This window comes from Apus apus, chromosome 6, assembly GCF_020740795.1.
Source record: "Apus apus isolate bApuApu2 chromosome 6, bApuApu2.pri.cur, whole genome shotgun sequence".
NCBI classification, from domain to species: domain Eukaryota; kingdom Metazoa; phylum Chordata; class Aves; order Apodiformes; family Apodidae; genus Apus; species Apus apus.
The window spans coordinates 29,775,656-29,792,027 of NC_067287.1; the positions used below are offsets into that span (position 1 = coordinate 29,775,656).

At 35.8% G+C, this 16,372-nt stretch overlaps 1 protein-coding gene across 1 annotated transcript in view; it reads left to right on the plus strand.

The window, feature by feature from the left end:
- PGAP1 (post-GPI attachment to proteins inositol deacylase 1) overlaps nucleotides 1–16,372 on the plus strand; it is a 38,407-nt gene that overhangs the window by 13,887 nt on the left and 8,148 nt on the right. The window contains exons 10-26 of the mRNA XM_051623117.1: nucleotides 1–84; nucleotides 2,188–2,237; nucleotides 3,467–3,518; nucleotides 3,748–3,825; nucleotides 5,204–5,279; nucleotides 5,551–5,624; nucleotides 5,706–5,757; nucleotides 6,430–6,496; nucleotides 7,360–7,468; nucleotides 7,844–7,882; nucleotides 8,972–9,065; nucleotides 9,690–9,780; nucleotides 9,994–10,191; nucleotides 12,186–12,321; nucleotides 13,465–13,515; nucleotides 14,959–15,182; nucleotides 15,535–15,636. Coding sequence (XP_051479077.1) covers nucleotides 1–84; nucleotides 2,188–2,237; nucleotides 3,467–3,518; nucleotides 3,748–3,825; nucleotides 5,204–5,279; nucleotides 5,551–5,624; nucleotides 5,706–5,757; nucleotides 6,430–6,496; nucleotides 7,360–7,468; nucleotides 7,844–7,882; nucleotides 8,972–9,065; nucleotides 9,690–9,780; nucleotides 9,994–10,191; nucleotides 12,186–12,321; nucleotides 13,465–13,515; nucleotides 14,959–15,182; nucleotides 15,535–15,636 — 1,577 coding nt within the window. The remainder of the gene's footprint in view (nucleotides 85–2,187; nucleotides 2,238–3,466; nucleotides 3,519–3,747; nucleotides 3,826–5,203; nucleotides 5,280–5,550; nucleotides 5,625–5,705; nucleotides 5,758–6,429; nucleotides 6,497–7,359; nucleotides 7,469–7,843; nucleotides 7,883–8,971; nucleotides 9,066–9,689; nucleotides 9,781–9,993; nucleotides 10,192–12,185; nucleotides 12,322–13,464; nucleotides 13,516–14,958; nucleotides 15,183–15,534; nucleotides 15,637–16,372) is intronic.

The following is a 16,372-nucleotide window of genomic DNA, read 5'->3' on the forward strand; positions in this document are numbered from 1 at the left end:
GATTCTGATGGAAAATATTTCGCTTTTCCTCTTGCAAGCCACAGGAAATCGTACAGTCATGTTTACTGTGAAAGCAATATGTTGGTAAGAAAAAACTTGTTTAGTATCTGCAGTTTGTTTATAAAGCTCTGTTCTTTTCATTCAGATTTGCTGCAGTTTTAAGACAGTTGAATGAACACTTGTTGAAAATACTGACATGCATTTACATTCACAGCCTAAACATCATGTTAGGAGACCTTATAGCATGTTCCAGTACCTGAAGGGGCCTACAGGAAGGCTGGGGAGGGGCTTTTCACCTGAGAGGGCAGTGATAGGACATGGGGTAATGGTTTTAAACTGAAAGAGGGGAGATTTAGGTTAGACATCAGGAAGAAATTCTTCACCTTGAGGGTAGTAAGGTGCTGGAATAGGCTGCCTAGGGAGGTTTTGGAAGCCCTCTCCCTGAAGGTCTTTAAGGCCAGGTTGGATGAGGCTTTATGCAGCCTGGTCTAGTCTGAGGTGTCCCTACTCATAGCAGAGGTTGGACCCTGATGATCTTTAAGGTCCCTTCCAACCTTAACCATTGGATGAGTCTATGTACTTCTTATTTCAGCAAGTTACGCTTATTGTTCAAGGTCTGAAACTTTCCATGCCACCTGAACCTCTAATGTCTTATTTTTGGCTCTCTTATGGTTAGCCCCAGATTGCTTTCTTTAATTTAGTGCAGGTGTGTGTTGATGGCTTCAAGTGAAGTTATTTTTAGTGCTGCCAGGATTCAGCCGTACTTCTAATTTGGGACAGCTATTTATTGGTTTGCTTTCCCTTAATAAAATTTCAGTGAGCCTGAAAGGCTACAGAGGTCTTCCACTATGCAGTGGAAGTGAATACAAGCCGGATGAGGGAACAGCAGCTTCTCATTTGTCTCCTCTTTTGAGAGGAGAGGTGATAATGCACGTTTTATATTTTTAGCTCAAGACATGTAAATTCAGCCAAAAAGTTTTTGAAATATTTTTTACAATATTTTTGAAAGGAATAAAATGTAATCTTTTGGCAAACTGGAGATGGATAAATATTGTCACAATTATGTATTTTAGATGAGTAGCAAGAAAATTGAGATGCTTTCCCATTTCATCCTGTCTCTCCCTGCTGCCACTCGTTGCCTTGCCAAAGGACAGGTTCATACCATCTATGTGAAAAAAGAGTGCATATTCTTGGTGCTTTTCTAATTGTCCTTCCCAGTAGCACCTTTAATATATAAAGATTTTTTGTTATTTGAGTTGTGCTTCAATAGAGTAACTCTTGCCATTGTTATAATATCTTTAAGGCAGGACTGGTACTGCTTGAGGAGGAGGAGGTACAGAACAGCATCCAAGATACTTGCATCATGGTGTTATTGCTTCAGAACACTTACATTTTTGAGGAGGGAATCAGTAGAACATGAAAAATCTAAAGTATTCCTTCACTTCTTAGGATAGTACCTTGAGACATATCTTTTAGCTAGAAAAGATTAAACTCTGATGAAATTGTATTTTACATCTAATGTAAGGCAGGTATTTTAAGAGGAATGATGAAAGCTTTTTGGCTTAGCCTTGTATATGTTTTTAGACAATGTATTGATTTATAACTAGAAACGGTGGCAAATGGAAGTTATTTAAAATGGTTCCTAGAAATCCCCACCTTCCACTCTTCTGCTTCATCTTTCCATCCTTCTAATTATAATTCTGAGGTTATGATATCAGACTTTTAATGATGGATATCACTTGCTGTTAACACAGAAGCCTGACTTCATTGAGAAATAAGGAAAAAAAGGTTGTGGGTATCTTTCCATATAAATAATTGAGAAAATGTGAGAGAGACTATTTTTATCATCATCTTTGATTTTACACTTAAGGATTTGACATCCTGGTGACAGTTTTGGTCACTGTAGCGACAGCTGCTGCAGACACACATAGTAGAAAAGAGAGAGATGAAGATGAAAGTTTGATCCTCTTTGTTAGTATGTTAATTGCATTGAGGGTTCTACTATCAGAGGATTTTTAGAACAGTTCTGACATCTGGTAAACTGGAACAGTTAGCATATAAAATTTTTGGAGAAGATTATTGGTATTAACTCCTGCATTGTTTGGAGTAAAGAATTGTTGTTTAAAACATGTTTATAAATACAGTCACACATAGGTAATGTACTATTTTATGGTATCAACTTTACAGGATACAAGTAGCTGGATTTATGGCTGTATGAACAGTAATTCATCAGTGTGGTGAGTATAAACAGTTTCTGATCTTTGTTCAAATGGGTCTTGTCAGACTACATTTGAATTTAAAGCATATAAAATCTCCTCCTCCTTAGGAAGGAAGACATGGGGAAGAGAAGTAAAATTCTTACTGTGAAATTCATGCTTTCTGTATCACCAAGAAAAAGGGAAAGATTAGGTTTTCTCAAAATGCATGAATGCAGAATAAAATAGGTGAACTTTTTCTTTAGGCTATATTAGTTCTACCTGTGTAGCAGTGAAAAGTTGCTCCTGTTGCTCTCTTGTGGACACTACATGCTGTGCTGGATTCCTAAATTGTGTGGTTTGTAGCATGTCTTTAGATTCCTAAGACAGAAGACATCAAATGTCACTCAGAGCCTTCAGAAGAGTGGATTGAAGCATTTCTTCTTGTTCCAAAATTGCTATTGTCACATGAAAAATATTTAGAAATGTGGTGATTATTTGGATCAGGTCATTACAATTGTTACAAAATGGATTTAAAACACTGGCTTATCTGACATGTGCAAAGCCGGATGTCACAAGTACTTTTTCTTGATCAAGGGAGAAGTTGAGTGTTGTTCCTTTGTGTAACCTTTGATCAGCATCAAGTACAGATTAGCCTAGTTCAAGACTGCTACCTAAAACCTCATCTAATAGTCATGGGTTTGTTGTGGACTGTGTCCTGAGGTCATGCAATGCTATTTAGAGAAACAGAAGCATCCTAGTAGTTAAAAAAATTACTTTAAATGACTGAATGTGCTGCAGTTCAGTGTGTTAATACAAATACACACCATTTTAGAACTACTGCAAGCTCTGCAGCAACTAACAAAACTTTTGGTTTACATGGTATGTTTAAATCTTCCCATAGAAAATTGGCTCCTTTGATCTTCAAAAGATGCTAATAAAACTCTGTGTTAATTCAATACCAGTGTGGTTTTAGCTTATTAAAAGTATTCATTATGTGTTGGAAGTTGCATGGCTAATAACTGCTGGATGTTTTTTGTCTGACAGAGCTTTGCTTAATTTGGTTTTGCAAAAAAATATTGACGTCTCTGAAATTATTATAGCTTGATGAGTTACTACGGTAGCTAACTGCAGTAGACTCAAACTTGTTCTCAACTTAAAATCATGTGACTTCATTGAGAGGCAGAGAAGCTGGTATGTTAATCCACTGTCGTAACATAGTGCCTGCATAATGAATATACTCATCCTTTAATGTGAATGACTTTTTACAGCCTGAAAGCTACTGATTTATCCTGGAGAGCTGAGTTACTGCCAACCACCAAGGTAAGTATTGTACATGGCTTGTAGGAGGGAGAGGTGGTTGGTGGGGTAGCTGCATGTCATGGGAGAAGGATCTGTTCTATTCACAGCGTTAGAACATGAGTTGTATTCCAGAGGAAGGGGTACAAGAGACTGACATCTGGGAACTGGCAAGGGGCAAGCTAAGGGGTATGTTCAGCAATAGCTTTTCCTTTTCTTTCTTTATTTTTTGGTGGTGTTTTTTTTCTTTTAGGTTGTAATCCTGAAACTTCAGGACTATCCTTCTTTGTCCCATGTGGTCATTCAGGTACCACCTGCAGCTGGCAATAAGGTAAAAGAAAAAAAGAAATGCCGAAATCGCTTGCTTAGTATGATAATAACTTTCAGACGCTATGATGGAAATATGTGAATTAAATACATGCTAAGCCAAGTTACTGTGAGAAACCACATACCTATACTTCACTGTGATTTGAAGGTAACTTTAACTTCTGTAAGCTCAGAAACATTTTCATCTGATAAAATATCAAACGCAAAGCACGAATACTACTTGAAGCATAAAAAGCAACAGTTCTCAAACGAGTTCTGAAGAGTTCTTGTGGGACATTCTAATGTTGTTCTTGTTTTTCTTAATATTCTGTTTGCATTCCTGAATTTTTATCAGTTCTCTTATCCAGGGTATTGGAGAATGCTGTAGGTAACTGAAGACACCATGTGAGTTCTAGAGAGCACAGTACAGATACCTCTGCAAGCTATGAGACCACAAATAAGGTGGTAAACTGAGTTGTGCAGAGTTTCCTAGTTCTGAATCTCAAAGATGAGTTGGGTATCTTTGCATCCAGGCTTCTCAGGATCCCGGTGAGAGGAACACTGGCAGTGAATCTAAGCAAACTTTGCTTATTACCTCTCTGAGTCTGGTAGGCCTTTCTAGGTAGTCCTGAAATTGAACTTGAATTTAAAGTCAAAGTAGATCTGACATTCCTTTCTGCAGCACAAATACAGTCTCTGCATCTATGGTATAATAATCCATGATCCAAGAAATTATTCAGAGCTGAAGTGACAGTGATGCTAATCCCTGAGTGTATCTTCAGATAGCTGTGACAGAGACAACTTGCAGTTAAATTAGTAGTATACAACATTCTGGATATGCAAAGGTAGAAGACCTGCTAAGTTGCAGTCCAGTGATAAATCTTGAAAGCTTTTTTAAAAAAGTAAAGAGGTGCTGGATTTACAGTCGGATATGGAATATAATTTTCAAGTGAAATAAATACTTCTTAGAGATGGTGCAACTCATACCTGCTGGATACTTTTTTTTTTGCAGGATTAAACTTCAGGAGAAAAAACAAAGGTTCTTTTTGCTTAGGAAATTGTATCTGGAGTTTGGACAAGTCACTCTCCTTTGCAACACCCCCCCCTTGTCCCCCAAAACACATGTACCCGAGTCATTCCCAGCTATTTGAATAGCCTTTTGAAGACTGTTGCAAATGGGTGAGAGCCAGAGTGGCCTGGAAAGTCAACTGAAGCTTCCCAAACTTGTACTGCTGTGTACAGGAAGAAACTTATCTGTCAATCCCTATCAGTGGAGTGTAGAGAGGTGGCTTTTCAGTGTTGATGTCCTGTACTCTGCCTAAGTCTCTGAGTAGAATTTGGCAAGTGCAAAGACACTAATTTTGTGCTGGGTTTAGATCTGTATTTAATATCCTGAATTGCAGTATACTTTGGACTGTGAATTCTTCAAAGAGGACTTGAGAACAGTGCAGCTTCCTGTAACACATCTTTTTTCATTTGGTAAGTATGATGTGTTATTTCTGGAAAAAAAACAGAAAACTAATATTACTAACATTTGGATAATAAATTTGCCTAATAATTGCAATGGTCAGGGAGGTTTTTGGGAGTTAGTTTTACTGAAGTTAATACTACTGTAGATAGTAATGAGTTAAAAAAATACGGGGTTTTTGAGTAGCACATATAGAAGCATATCAGTCTCCTTGAAAAAGAAAAAAGTAGTAAGTTCTCAAATAATTTTCTCTAATATGTGAAGATAATGCATCCTTTACAGGGCTTTCTTCAAGCAAAATTCTGTTAAATTCAACTGGCTTACTTTACAAAGTACAGCTCCAGCACTTCAACCAAGTAAGAATGCTACTGAATTTTTTTAAGCCAATATATCCACTGTTTGGAGAATGTGATTTCTTTTTTCTTTTAATGTTCTAGATATATCAAGCTTTCAAAATTTATATAGAGAGCCACTGCCCATCACTCAAAGGTAACTATAAGTCTTCTGAAGTATAAATTTATAAAACATAGATGATGGAAACAGAAGTTGTGTCACGGAAAGGGATTTTGATGGTACTGTTGTAGTCTGCTCAAATGTCTCACTTTCCAGTTTTTATTAAAAAGAATAGTTCAAAGACAATGTGGAATTAGTACTCATGTCTGTTTTTCTCACTTCCCAGTGAAGGGAAGTTGAACTGAATGCAGAATTCTGCATTATGTTTAGAGTGTTTCTCATGAATAGAACATTTGGCTGTGTTTTTATTTGGTAATTATGGGACTCAAATTTAAATGCTGAGCTACATTAGCTTAAACAGAATGGGATGCTAAAGTACTTTTTTTTTTTTTAAAAAAAAAAGGGGGATGTATTTATTAGCTTGAGGTTACAGCTTTGTACTGAAAACCAGAAGTTTTCTCATAACTATCCTGCCTTTAAATGTTCGTGTCTCACTGTTTGTTCTGTAACAGTATGAGCTCAAAAATTGTGTTGGATGTTAACTGCACTGATCTGCATTGTAAGGTCCAATTGCAATGTAGCTGCAGCAGAGTGACCCTGCATACTGATCTGGATGCCAGCCTTGTTTTACCTGCGTTTTAGTTTTTGGAGATGGTTGTCACATCCTCCTCAATTAAGTTTATATTTTTTAATTCTCTTTTGTTTCAGAAAGAAAACCTAGTGTTTACAGACTTCATATACCCTGGTCACATGAAGACTCAATAATTGTAGCAAAGTAAGGACTTTAACAATTATAACTTAGTTCTTGGTATGTTTGAAGAATATTTACATCCTGTTGTGGTAATATTTCTGATATAAAACAGCTTTTCCGGTCTTAAGTGTTTTGCATCTGCATCTTTTCCTCATTTATCTTTCTGTCCTTGTTGATAAAGTTGTTTTGAATTTTTATCAGAAAAAGAATTTCTACTAATTGCTTGTGTAATAGTTCTCACTAATTTCTCAAAAAAGGAAGTAGATTTGTTGGTCTGAAATGCTCAGTATAATCTTTGAGTCCCTCATGAGTGGGGAACAGAGGCTGCTCTGGATGCTGGCTTCTTCCTACAGCACAGGATTTGAGTAACACAACAGCCCTAAGTTGCTTCAGCAGGATAATCCTGATGAAATCAAATTTATATGGCTTGAAATATATGTCACTCACAAATCACAGTGAACAACCTGACTTTATTTTAGATAATTGGAAAACTGTCTTTCTTCCTAGTTTATTTTAAGGATCTTAATGATACTTCCCTATTTTTCCCCCCATATTTTTCTAACAGTGTAATACTTGCAAGAAACTGAATTGAAAATCTGTCCGTGCCATTTTTATCGATCAGTGTATTTACATGTCTGTGAGGCAGTGTCTGCACTAGTGCTGTTTTCATTAGTACTGTGCCCCTTGGTAGTTCAAAGGACAGTGCATTGAGAATGTTGTGTAGTTCTTTGTGAAAGGACAAACAAGTTAATTGTATTATTTCACTCATGCCTTGTGTTAACACTTGGTGTACTAGTTCTGCTTTACATGCACTTGATGAAGATTAAGGAATGTTTGCTTTTTTTTAATTATAAGGACACCAAGTAATGATTAAGTTGCTGTTTCAGAGTTCCATCTTTTACTGAAATTCCTGCAAAACTGCATATTGCTCAGCCTCAAAACAACAACAGGACTCCAGAGTTAAATATTTACTCTTCCTCAGACTGTCAGTATGAAGTGAGTAATAGAAATTTATTCTACAACTAGTTTGCATTGTTGTATAATTTTTCATAATTTAGTTTTTTAAAACATGTAGCTAAATAATAAAAATGAATACTAAGCAAATCTAAAAGTGGTCTATTTGGCATTTTTGTAAATGTAGTGCATGTTACAAGTATTTTGCAACAGCTGGAGTAAAAGTGAAAATTGGACTCTCATTCCTAAGAAAAACTTGAAAGCATTTCTTTTTAAAAAGTCAGTAGTAATCTGTTGTACATTTTAGTGATGAGATTGCTGTATTGTAGTTTTTAACTTGGCTTCTTAAAAATAAAAGTATTTTGTACGTCTGCTTTCTGCTGTATGAAATGATAAAATACTTGTGTTTTTATCAAGGTAATTCTGAAGACATCACTTCTACAGATTCTTGGGCAAGTAAGAAAATCTTCTAATATTAGATTGTTTTTATGTCAGTAGCATCTACAGAAGTTTTCCCTTCCTCCCTTCCCTACTGTGACACTTCACATTCCTTGTTGATGCCAAGAGAAACACTCTTCAATGATCATTGAAAACCTTGTTACTTTGCAAGGCATCCTGTCCGTATAAATGTGAAGCCTCAGATGTCAGAGAAGTCAAAAAGCCCTCCAGGTCTAAAGAGCTGTTGTAAATATTGAACATTTGGCTTTGTTGTTACCTGAATATCTGTAAAGGGATGACACTATAGGTCACTTTCACTTTCTTGCCTGATGAGTCAGTAGTGTTAAAACTTTAGAATACATTGGCATCAGCTAAAAGTTAGGGGCAAAAGAAGTCTGAGTAGATCCATATGCTTCTTTTCAATAAAATTTTGTTGGTTATCAATGAGGAATACATTTTGACACTGGTATCAGTAAAAATAGACTAGCCATCTGTAGCTTTTTTATTCTAAAACATAATTAATTAAAAAGGACTTAAGTGTAGTGCTAGAATATTTCTATTGAGTATCTCTATTTGAATATATGCATTTATATCAAAGATTTTTCATTGTAGAAGAGTTTCTGTGCTCTTAGTATATTAATCAGATATCCCTTCATGACTTGGGACAGCAGCCAGTTAACGCATACATTATATTGCTTCTGGAAATTCTTTGCCTGAAGCATAAGTAACTACATGTAGGCTTTGCTTGGAAAGTGTTCTGCTCTTAGTGTCTCAGTTTATTTTACTGAAACACCATTCACATGCTGCTGTGTTCTGTTCATATTTCTCTTGACTGGAAAAAAACATTTGTTTATGATATGGTCATTTATCAAAACATGTTTGGTTGGCCAGTTGTGAGAAAGCAAAGTCTTTTCCAAATATAACCTTAATTGCTAATGGTGGTTATCAAGTACTTAGGCATCAAAATAAGAAACTATTTGAATATTTTAAGAAAGATTTTTCCAATCACATTGTCATGCTGGCTTCATGATTTTATTTGTGTGTATTTATTTAAAATATATTTTTATATGTAGAAATTTAAAGTTTCCTTATATCCTTGTCTTTCAGATAATAAGGTTCCATGCTGGCACTCTTCCAGTCTATGTTGTTTCTAACATTCTTCTTACTTATGGAGGACAATTGAGCACATTGATATCAACAGGTAGCTTTCTAGGAAAAACAGGGTTTTTTCTGTCCAAGTGTTTTTAAAATAAATTACTTGTCAAGTGTACTGGTGAAAGACCAGCTAGTTGTGAATTTTTTAAGCTAAGTATCGCTGAACTTGTGCAAGAACTTGAGCCTGGTCTTTAGTTTCAGTTTTTCTTCATTGGTAGTTCTCCAAGCTTATGACATAGCAGAATATTCCCTTACTATTTTATGCTGTTGCACAATATTTTAGAATCAACATAAATTTACTTAAAAATACATGTAAAAGTTCAAAATATATTGTTAGTATGCCAAAACACTTTCTCGCTTGGAGATTTGCAGGCTAACTTCTAGATGTGTCTTCAGACAAAATGCATTTTTCTTTCAATTCAGGTGGTGTTCGTAACAAATTCTGTGATATGTCTAGAAGCTCTTGTGTCATCTTACCTGAGTATGACTGATCCTGCTAATAAGGGCTTTGATGAAGTATGCTGACTTACAGTACTGTTAAAAGGCATAGTTATCTTGTTTTAAAGTAAACTTTCAAACCTTTGTCCAAATTTACTTTTTATTGTGAAACTTCTTTGTTAGAGTTCATGATGAAGTAATAACTATAGATGATTTCTGTTCTGAATTCTAGGCCAGTGTTCAGAATTTTCCCTTGAGCTAGTGAGGACAGCTAGACCCTACAAAGTAGAACCTCTTATAAGCATCATTGTGTTTCTGCAGGGGTGAGTTTGCACAACTGATTTATTTATCTACAGCAGTTTCCAAAATAGAGGTTTCAGAACTGTTGCTGGGGAGGGATATTATTTTATCTGTAATCACTGTGAACACCTGACTGATTCTGTTTGAAAGGCTGTAGTAGGAGGTATAGCTGGTATGTATCTTGTGGTAATGACAATCGGAAGGGATAAGTAATTCTGCTTTCATGTTTCTGGCAGGTGTCACTGGTTCAGAGTGATCTGGGAATCACTGTCGCTACCAGAGGTGGATGCTGCTGTGCTGACTAGTCAGGATGCATGGTTCCCTCTTGTGTCCCTGATTCTGTTTCTTTTTGGGACAGGCATTGCCTACTGGAGTGGAGTATTTTTCTCTGCATCTCTGAAACTGTTAGCTTCTTTGTGGTTACGTCTGATTAGGTAAATGAACATCACACTCCATAATTATGTTTTTTTTCAGTGACTGTGACTCTGTCAACTTTTTCTGTTTGCTTCAACATGAATGCTTGGGCAGACTGAATTATTTCATATAGGTCATAGATTATTTTAGCTATCTGGGTTTGTCAGTGTGGTTAATGAAGAATGGGGATTGCCTCATTCCTTATTCCACATCTCCAAAAGGGAACCTAAGTGGCTTTCTTGTTTCTTTCACCAGCTGCTGTAAAGGTTTTCAGTTTGTTTTTGAGGAAAGCTTGCTGAGGGAAAGAAAGAAACTGAACTTTTTCAGCTGCTTTTCACTATCTCAAAAAATAAATTAATATTTTTATAAAAGGGACTAAAAGCATTCAATCCATTCCTCATTAATGCAGTTTATCCAGTATGTCAAAGAATGCAAACAGGTTTGTAAAACAAAAACTCCTTGGATGTCAATTTCAGGCTTCTAGACTCATGAGTTTAATAGATCGTGTCTAAGAATGTGGTATGGTTTTGGTTGTAGTGATGATTCAAATACGAAAGTGGGTTTAAAAACAGCAAGGAAAAAAAAGATATTTTGGAAGACTAAATTAGTAAATTGGATAGCATACTTAGCTATTTTAATAGTTTGACTGTTCTGACACTTGTAACAGTCCTCAACTAGACTTGAACCAATTCTCTGTTTCCAGAAAGTTGTTTGGAATGCTCTTAACTCAGAAAATATCTGCTAAATGAACTTTTTTTCCTCCTTAGCACTTCTTGCCAAACTCTACCAAATAATTCATGTGGTGTCAGCTATTTCTTCTCTGCTGTCTTGCTTAGAAATTACTCTGGATGCTTCAGTATTAGTTTTAAGTGACAAGGGGATGAAGTTTTGAAACTACTCTTACTAAATTTTTAAGGATTTTAGCTCAATTCGTACTCTTTTCATCAAAGCTTTTGATTTCCTGCAAACCTTTAGAATGTCTTGGGCAGATCTGCTCCTATCATTTCTTATTAAAAAAACCCAGCATTCATTTTCTATAAATCTCTCTAAAGTAGATAGTAGTCACTTGAGTTTTGCTCAGTGTTCTGAAATTATCTGATATGGCCATCACAGCAAAGAATTTGTCACTAGCTGTCAGTGGAATTCTTTGTTTTTGTCAACTAGCCTTTTTTTGCCGTTATTTTCAGGACTTGTAGCAAAGGCTTTTAAAACAGTATTTTTTGCTTTTTTTTTTCCTGCCTCCTGTTTTCAGTGTTTATTTTAAGATGGAATATCTTGTGAATATCCAAGAAGTACAGTATAGTTCTATTTCACTTCCTTCTTATCACATTACCCTTGTTGTCACACCTTCTCAGCTTATCTGTCATTTCAGATTGATATTAGTCTTAGTCAGATCAGCTGGAATTCAGAAACTTAAAATAAGCTTTTCTGTGTATCCCAGACTGTGAGCTAACAGAAATTCCTGTGGGAGGAATGTTTGTCACGGAATTCATCTCTTGCAGACTTAGTGTTGTATACTGCTGTGCTGTCATCAAACAGTGCATTAACATTTGTAGTAGAAGTAACTTTGATGATGCAGCTGTGCAGCAATAGTAAGATTATACTCACTCTCTTGGGCTGAAAAGAAATGACTGATGCAGACCTACATAACCTAACACTTTATGTTCACCAGTGAATCCTTTATATTCCCCAAATGAGGTAAAAATAATACATTAGTTACAGACATACATTCTGGAAGGTTAACAATAATTTTGTAGGTGCATTTGATAAGAAAGGTGGCTTGTGTTTTGGTGGTGGTTTGTTTGTTTGTTTGTTGGTGTGTTGTTTTTTCAATGTAGCAGGTGGTATATATGTTAAAATTTGTCTTAAGTATTTTTCTAGTGTTTAACCAGTACTCAGGAGCAATTTATTCTTTTCAGTCATTCACAAAACAGAATAGTTCTTTGATCTTTGAAGTTTTGATGTTGTGCAAGAGTATAACAGTAGTTACGGGTTTTTGTTTGTTTTTTTTTAGACCTAATGTACTTCAAAAAGAAAACAAGTTGATTACACCCGGAAGACTCTGCGAGGTATTATCCCTTGCTTTGGTTAGCTGGACAACTTGTGGTGCATTTGCTCTACTCATTATTTATCTTCAATACTTGTTTAAGGTACTGAAAGGCTGAACATTTTGAATTCATAACAGAATTTAATATGCTTTGAATTAACCCCATGTTAAAGGGAAAAGTACAGATTGCCATTTTTCATACTTAAGAGAAATATTTTTACTAGCATACTTGAAATAGGTCTTTTTTAACTTATCAGACTCTTACAAACTTGTCATCTTTAAAATTATTTTGTTCTTTTGAGGATGCTTTTTCCAAAGAATGTGAATAGACTGCAATATTGCATATAACTGTGACTTGTAACTTGTGGGTAGGTAATGTTATAAAATCAGAAACTAGTAACTCCCTTGAAGAGAAACTTTAGCAAAGGCAGGACTTATAATCTTCTGTCAAATATTTTTAATCTTTAAAGACTTTTCACAAATATCTTTCTTCCTTTTATTCTGTATGGTAGAATTAGGATAGTCTTACTGTATGTCTAATCTGATCCCTTGACTACTGCCACAAAGATCCATATTTAGTCCTTGCCACTTGGTTTCCATGGTCTTCCTTGCATCAGAGCATCTAATTTAACTGATTCACCCTATGCATTTGTAGCTGCTAAATCAGCTACTATACTTAGCTGCTGGGGGGGAGCACTGGAGCATGCATCTGGGAGCTTACAGGTGGTCTGAGGTAGGTAGGTGGCAGCTGAAAGCACAGCCTGAGGAACAGGTCTATCTCTGATTGTACTCCCTGTGATGTAAGGTTATCTATCCTGTCAGGGATGTTCCTATGCTGACATTACTCCCCTTTCTGCAGTAAATCTCTGACATGGGACTTTTCCTGTGTGGCCTGTTTCTGGATTTCTGCAGAAAGTGAAGTAGAACTGAATTAGGAGGAGGAGGTGAGGAATATGTGGATTTCCCAGTCTGTATCCTCTGTCAAGCACAGTGGAAGAGGAGGAAGCAGAGCAGCATGAATTTTCTCGCTGTGCTTGTAAATCCTTTCTTAAGGGAGCACTTTGGGTGTTGCTGATTAAAAAAAGGCAGAGTTCTTGCATTGCAGCTTCATTGGGGCCCTAGAATCATCTAGTTATAAAAAGGGTTAAAACTGATTAGCCTGATTTTTTTTTTTTTTTTTTTCTTGTACACTGGGGTTTTTTGGTGAAGAAATGTTGCTGAAAAAGCTTGTCTGTCTGTCTTACAGGTTATAAAATTACATGTGGATGTAAGAGCAGAACAAAACATGCTTAATGGGGTAAGTCTGTTTCCTGCTTCTGCTCAAAATTGTGACCACAGATTATTTGGCAAACCTGTTCAGTGTGAGTTACCATCTTGGTAGTGTTGGGTGGTTCTGCAAGGACTGGATGGCTGTAGTTTACTTACCATGTGCATCATGTGAGAGAAAAGCCAGGACGTAAGTAGCCTCTTCCACCGCATGTGATTGTTGCATTCACTGCTCAAGATCTCTGTAGGGTGAACTTGTCCAAAGTTCATTTAAGAAAAGTCTCTGAATACATACAGAATAATATTTTTTTGGTCTAAATTTGGGTATTTATGCATGCCTTATCTAAAAATATAAAATTAATTTCTAGATAATAATCTAAACTACAGGTAAATATTTTTGGGAACAAATTAGCATGGGGGCAAACTTGTTACAAAGAGAGTGGTGAAACACTGAAACAGGTTGCCCAGAGAGGTGGTAGGTACCCCGTGCTTGGAAACATCCAAGGGCAGGTTGGATAGGGCTCTGAACAACCTTACTAGTTGAAGATGTCCCTGCTTCTTGGACAGGGATTGGAGTAGATGACCTTTAAAGGTCCCTTCCAACCCAAAATATTCTATGAGTCCATGATTTTTTTTCCAGATAGACAGTTCAGGGTTTTTTTTAAGCCAGGATATGACAAATATGATTTATTAGATGGATATGGACTGAGACTGCAGTAAATTGCCAACTGTTTAAAAAGGAGTGAAGCAGCCCTGGGTTTCATGCATCATGAACTTTGTTTTTTCAGTTCCTTTAAGGTATAGGATACAAGATATGAGCATGTATGGGTACAAATAGGTAGTAAATACTTGTTCTTTTCTGCAAACAGAATTAAAAAAGCAGTCTGCCAGAAAAAGTTGTTGCCAGTTTTCTTTGGGCTTCTTTGAGTGTTTTTATATACTTAGTTTTAAATCCTCTCCTTTTTTCATCTCATAATTTTTTTGTGTTGTTTAATTTTTGTGGGGCTTTTTCTGTCATTGGAAGTTAGCATCTGCCAACTCATTAGTTGATTTTTGTTTTTTTTGTCCTACAGCTCATGTTTTAGTCCTAGTTGCATTACTTTCTTTATCTTTTTTTCATGAATGATCTCCTGTGATTTTCACCCGCATGCTTTTATTACTCCTTTGATTCTGTTCTTCCTGCTTCCAGGAACTCAATTTCTTATCACTGCACTGGTGTCAGAGTATCTCCACTCTCCATTCTTTTCTTCCAAAGACATATAAACTATTAGTGTAAGAGAAACTTCTGGTTAAATCTAGATGCCTTAAAATTGAACTATAACTTTGCTTTTGATGGCTTTTTGAGAGAAAAATAGGAGATTTTCCTCTTAAATCAGAGCCGGTGTGTTACTGTTATGTTTTTCCCTCCTCCTTTCCCAACATGGGTTCTTATAAGCCTGTGGGTGGTCTTACGACTTTTGCCTTTTATTTTCAGGATTCAGACAGCTCAAAAGAAACTTCACAGAACTCTACTATACATGCAGTCAAAAAGCAGAGTTCAATGGACAGTACCTCAGAAGCAATGCAGTCTCTTTCCAAGAGTACAACAATTTCTGAAGCCATTAACAGTCTTAAGATGCATGTTACAGTCCTCAATATATTCACATGGATTGTGCTGCTCAGCTTGCCATCTTTAATTTATTGGTTAAAAAATCTCAGGTAACTAGTTAAATTGCCAGTAAGGTGGAAGAAAAGAATATGAACTTCTGAAGATAGCACAAATGGCAAATGTTTGATTCTTCATATTATTATTTGCTACCTTATAGTGTTAAAGACTTCTGGTAATTGTAATTGTTTTTTCTATGCAATCGGGTTTATGTTATGGTGTAAGCAGTTGTTAAATTAATCAGTGATATGCTGAGGGAAGTAATGATTCAGAAAGGATTTAAAATCAGGCTGTTATGCCATATACGTTTTGTGTGTGTTGTCATTAGCACATGCTTGTTCACAGCTTGGATTTTATTTGGTAGCTACTGTAGAAATAACATGCATTTTTAACCATTTTTTGCAGGTACGTTAGACTTGATCCTGATCCATGTAGATCTACAGCTGTTATCCTTGTATGCATTTTAGAAATTCTCATGAATTCAAGTACTTCTGAACTGAAATCAAGGTACTGGAGCCTAATCCTCAGTTTTTGCTTTCCTCCTTCTATCTTACTACTTCCATGTGTGTGATAAAACTTACTTTATGCAGCACAGACATGTAATTGTTTGGCCTACATAGAGATTCATAAACTCATATGGTTAGATTGTAAAGACTGAGGAAAATGCACACAAATTACATTTAATTCAGTCAAGTGTAGAAAATCACTGGCATTTACCACGTGGAGTTAAATAAAGTATTTGCTGTGTCCAAATGTTACAAGAGCCTAATAGATGTAGTAATTGTTGTCAGAAAGTTACAAGGAAATGTGAATTCTAAACGATTATAGTTATGTTCTTGTATCCTCCCATATGAACACGCTTGTGGAAATATAACTTGCTTTCTCCCTGATGAAGAAGTTTTGAGTGCTTGGTTTTGCTGACAAGTAGAACATTTCTTGGTCAGATATAAAATTAGTCAGTGCTTCCTGAAAGACAGTGAATAACAACCAATGTAGTTTATTGTTCTGACTGGTATCTGTTAACTCAAATGACCGAAAACATTAAATCTTTCTTTGTCATAGAGAACTTATTTCTAAATTAAGATAAGAATATTTAAAAATTCTATTTTAGTAGGCTTTTTTAATAATTGCTTTTCCTTTTGCATCAGTTGTTATTGCCCATTACACCTATTTGTTCTGTTTTAAAAATTAACCAATCCTTGAAATATGTAAATTATTTATCAAAAGAAAATGAAATATGGTA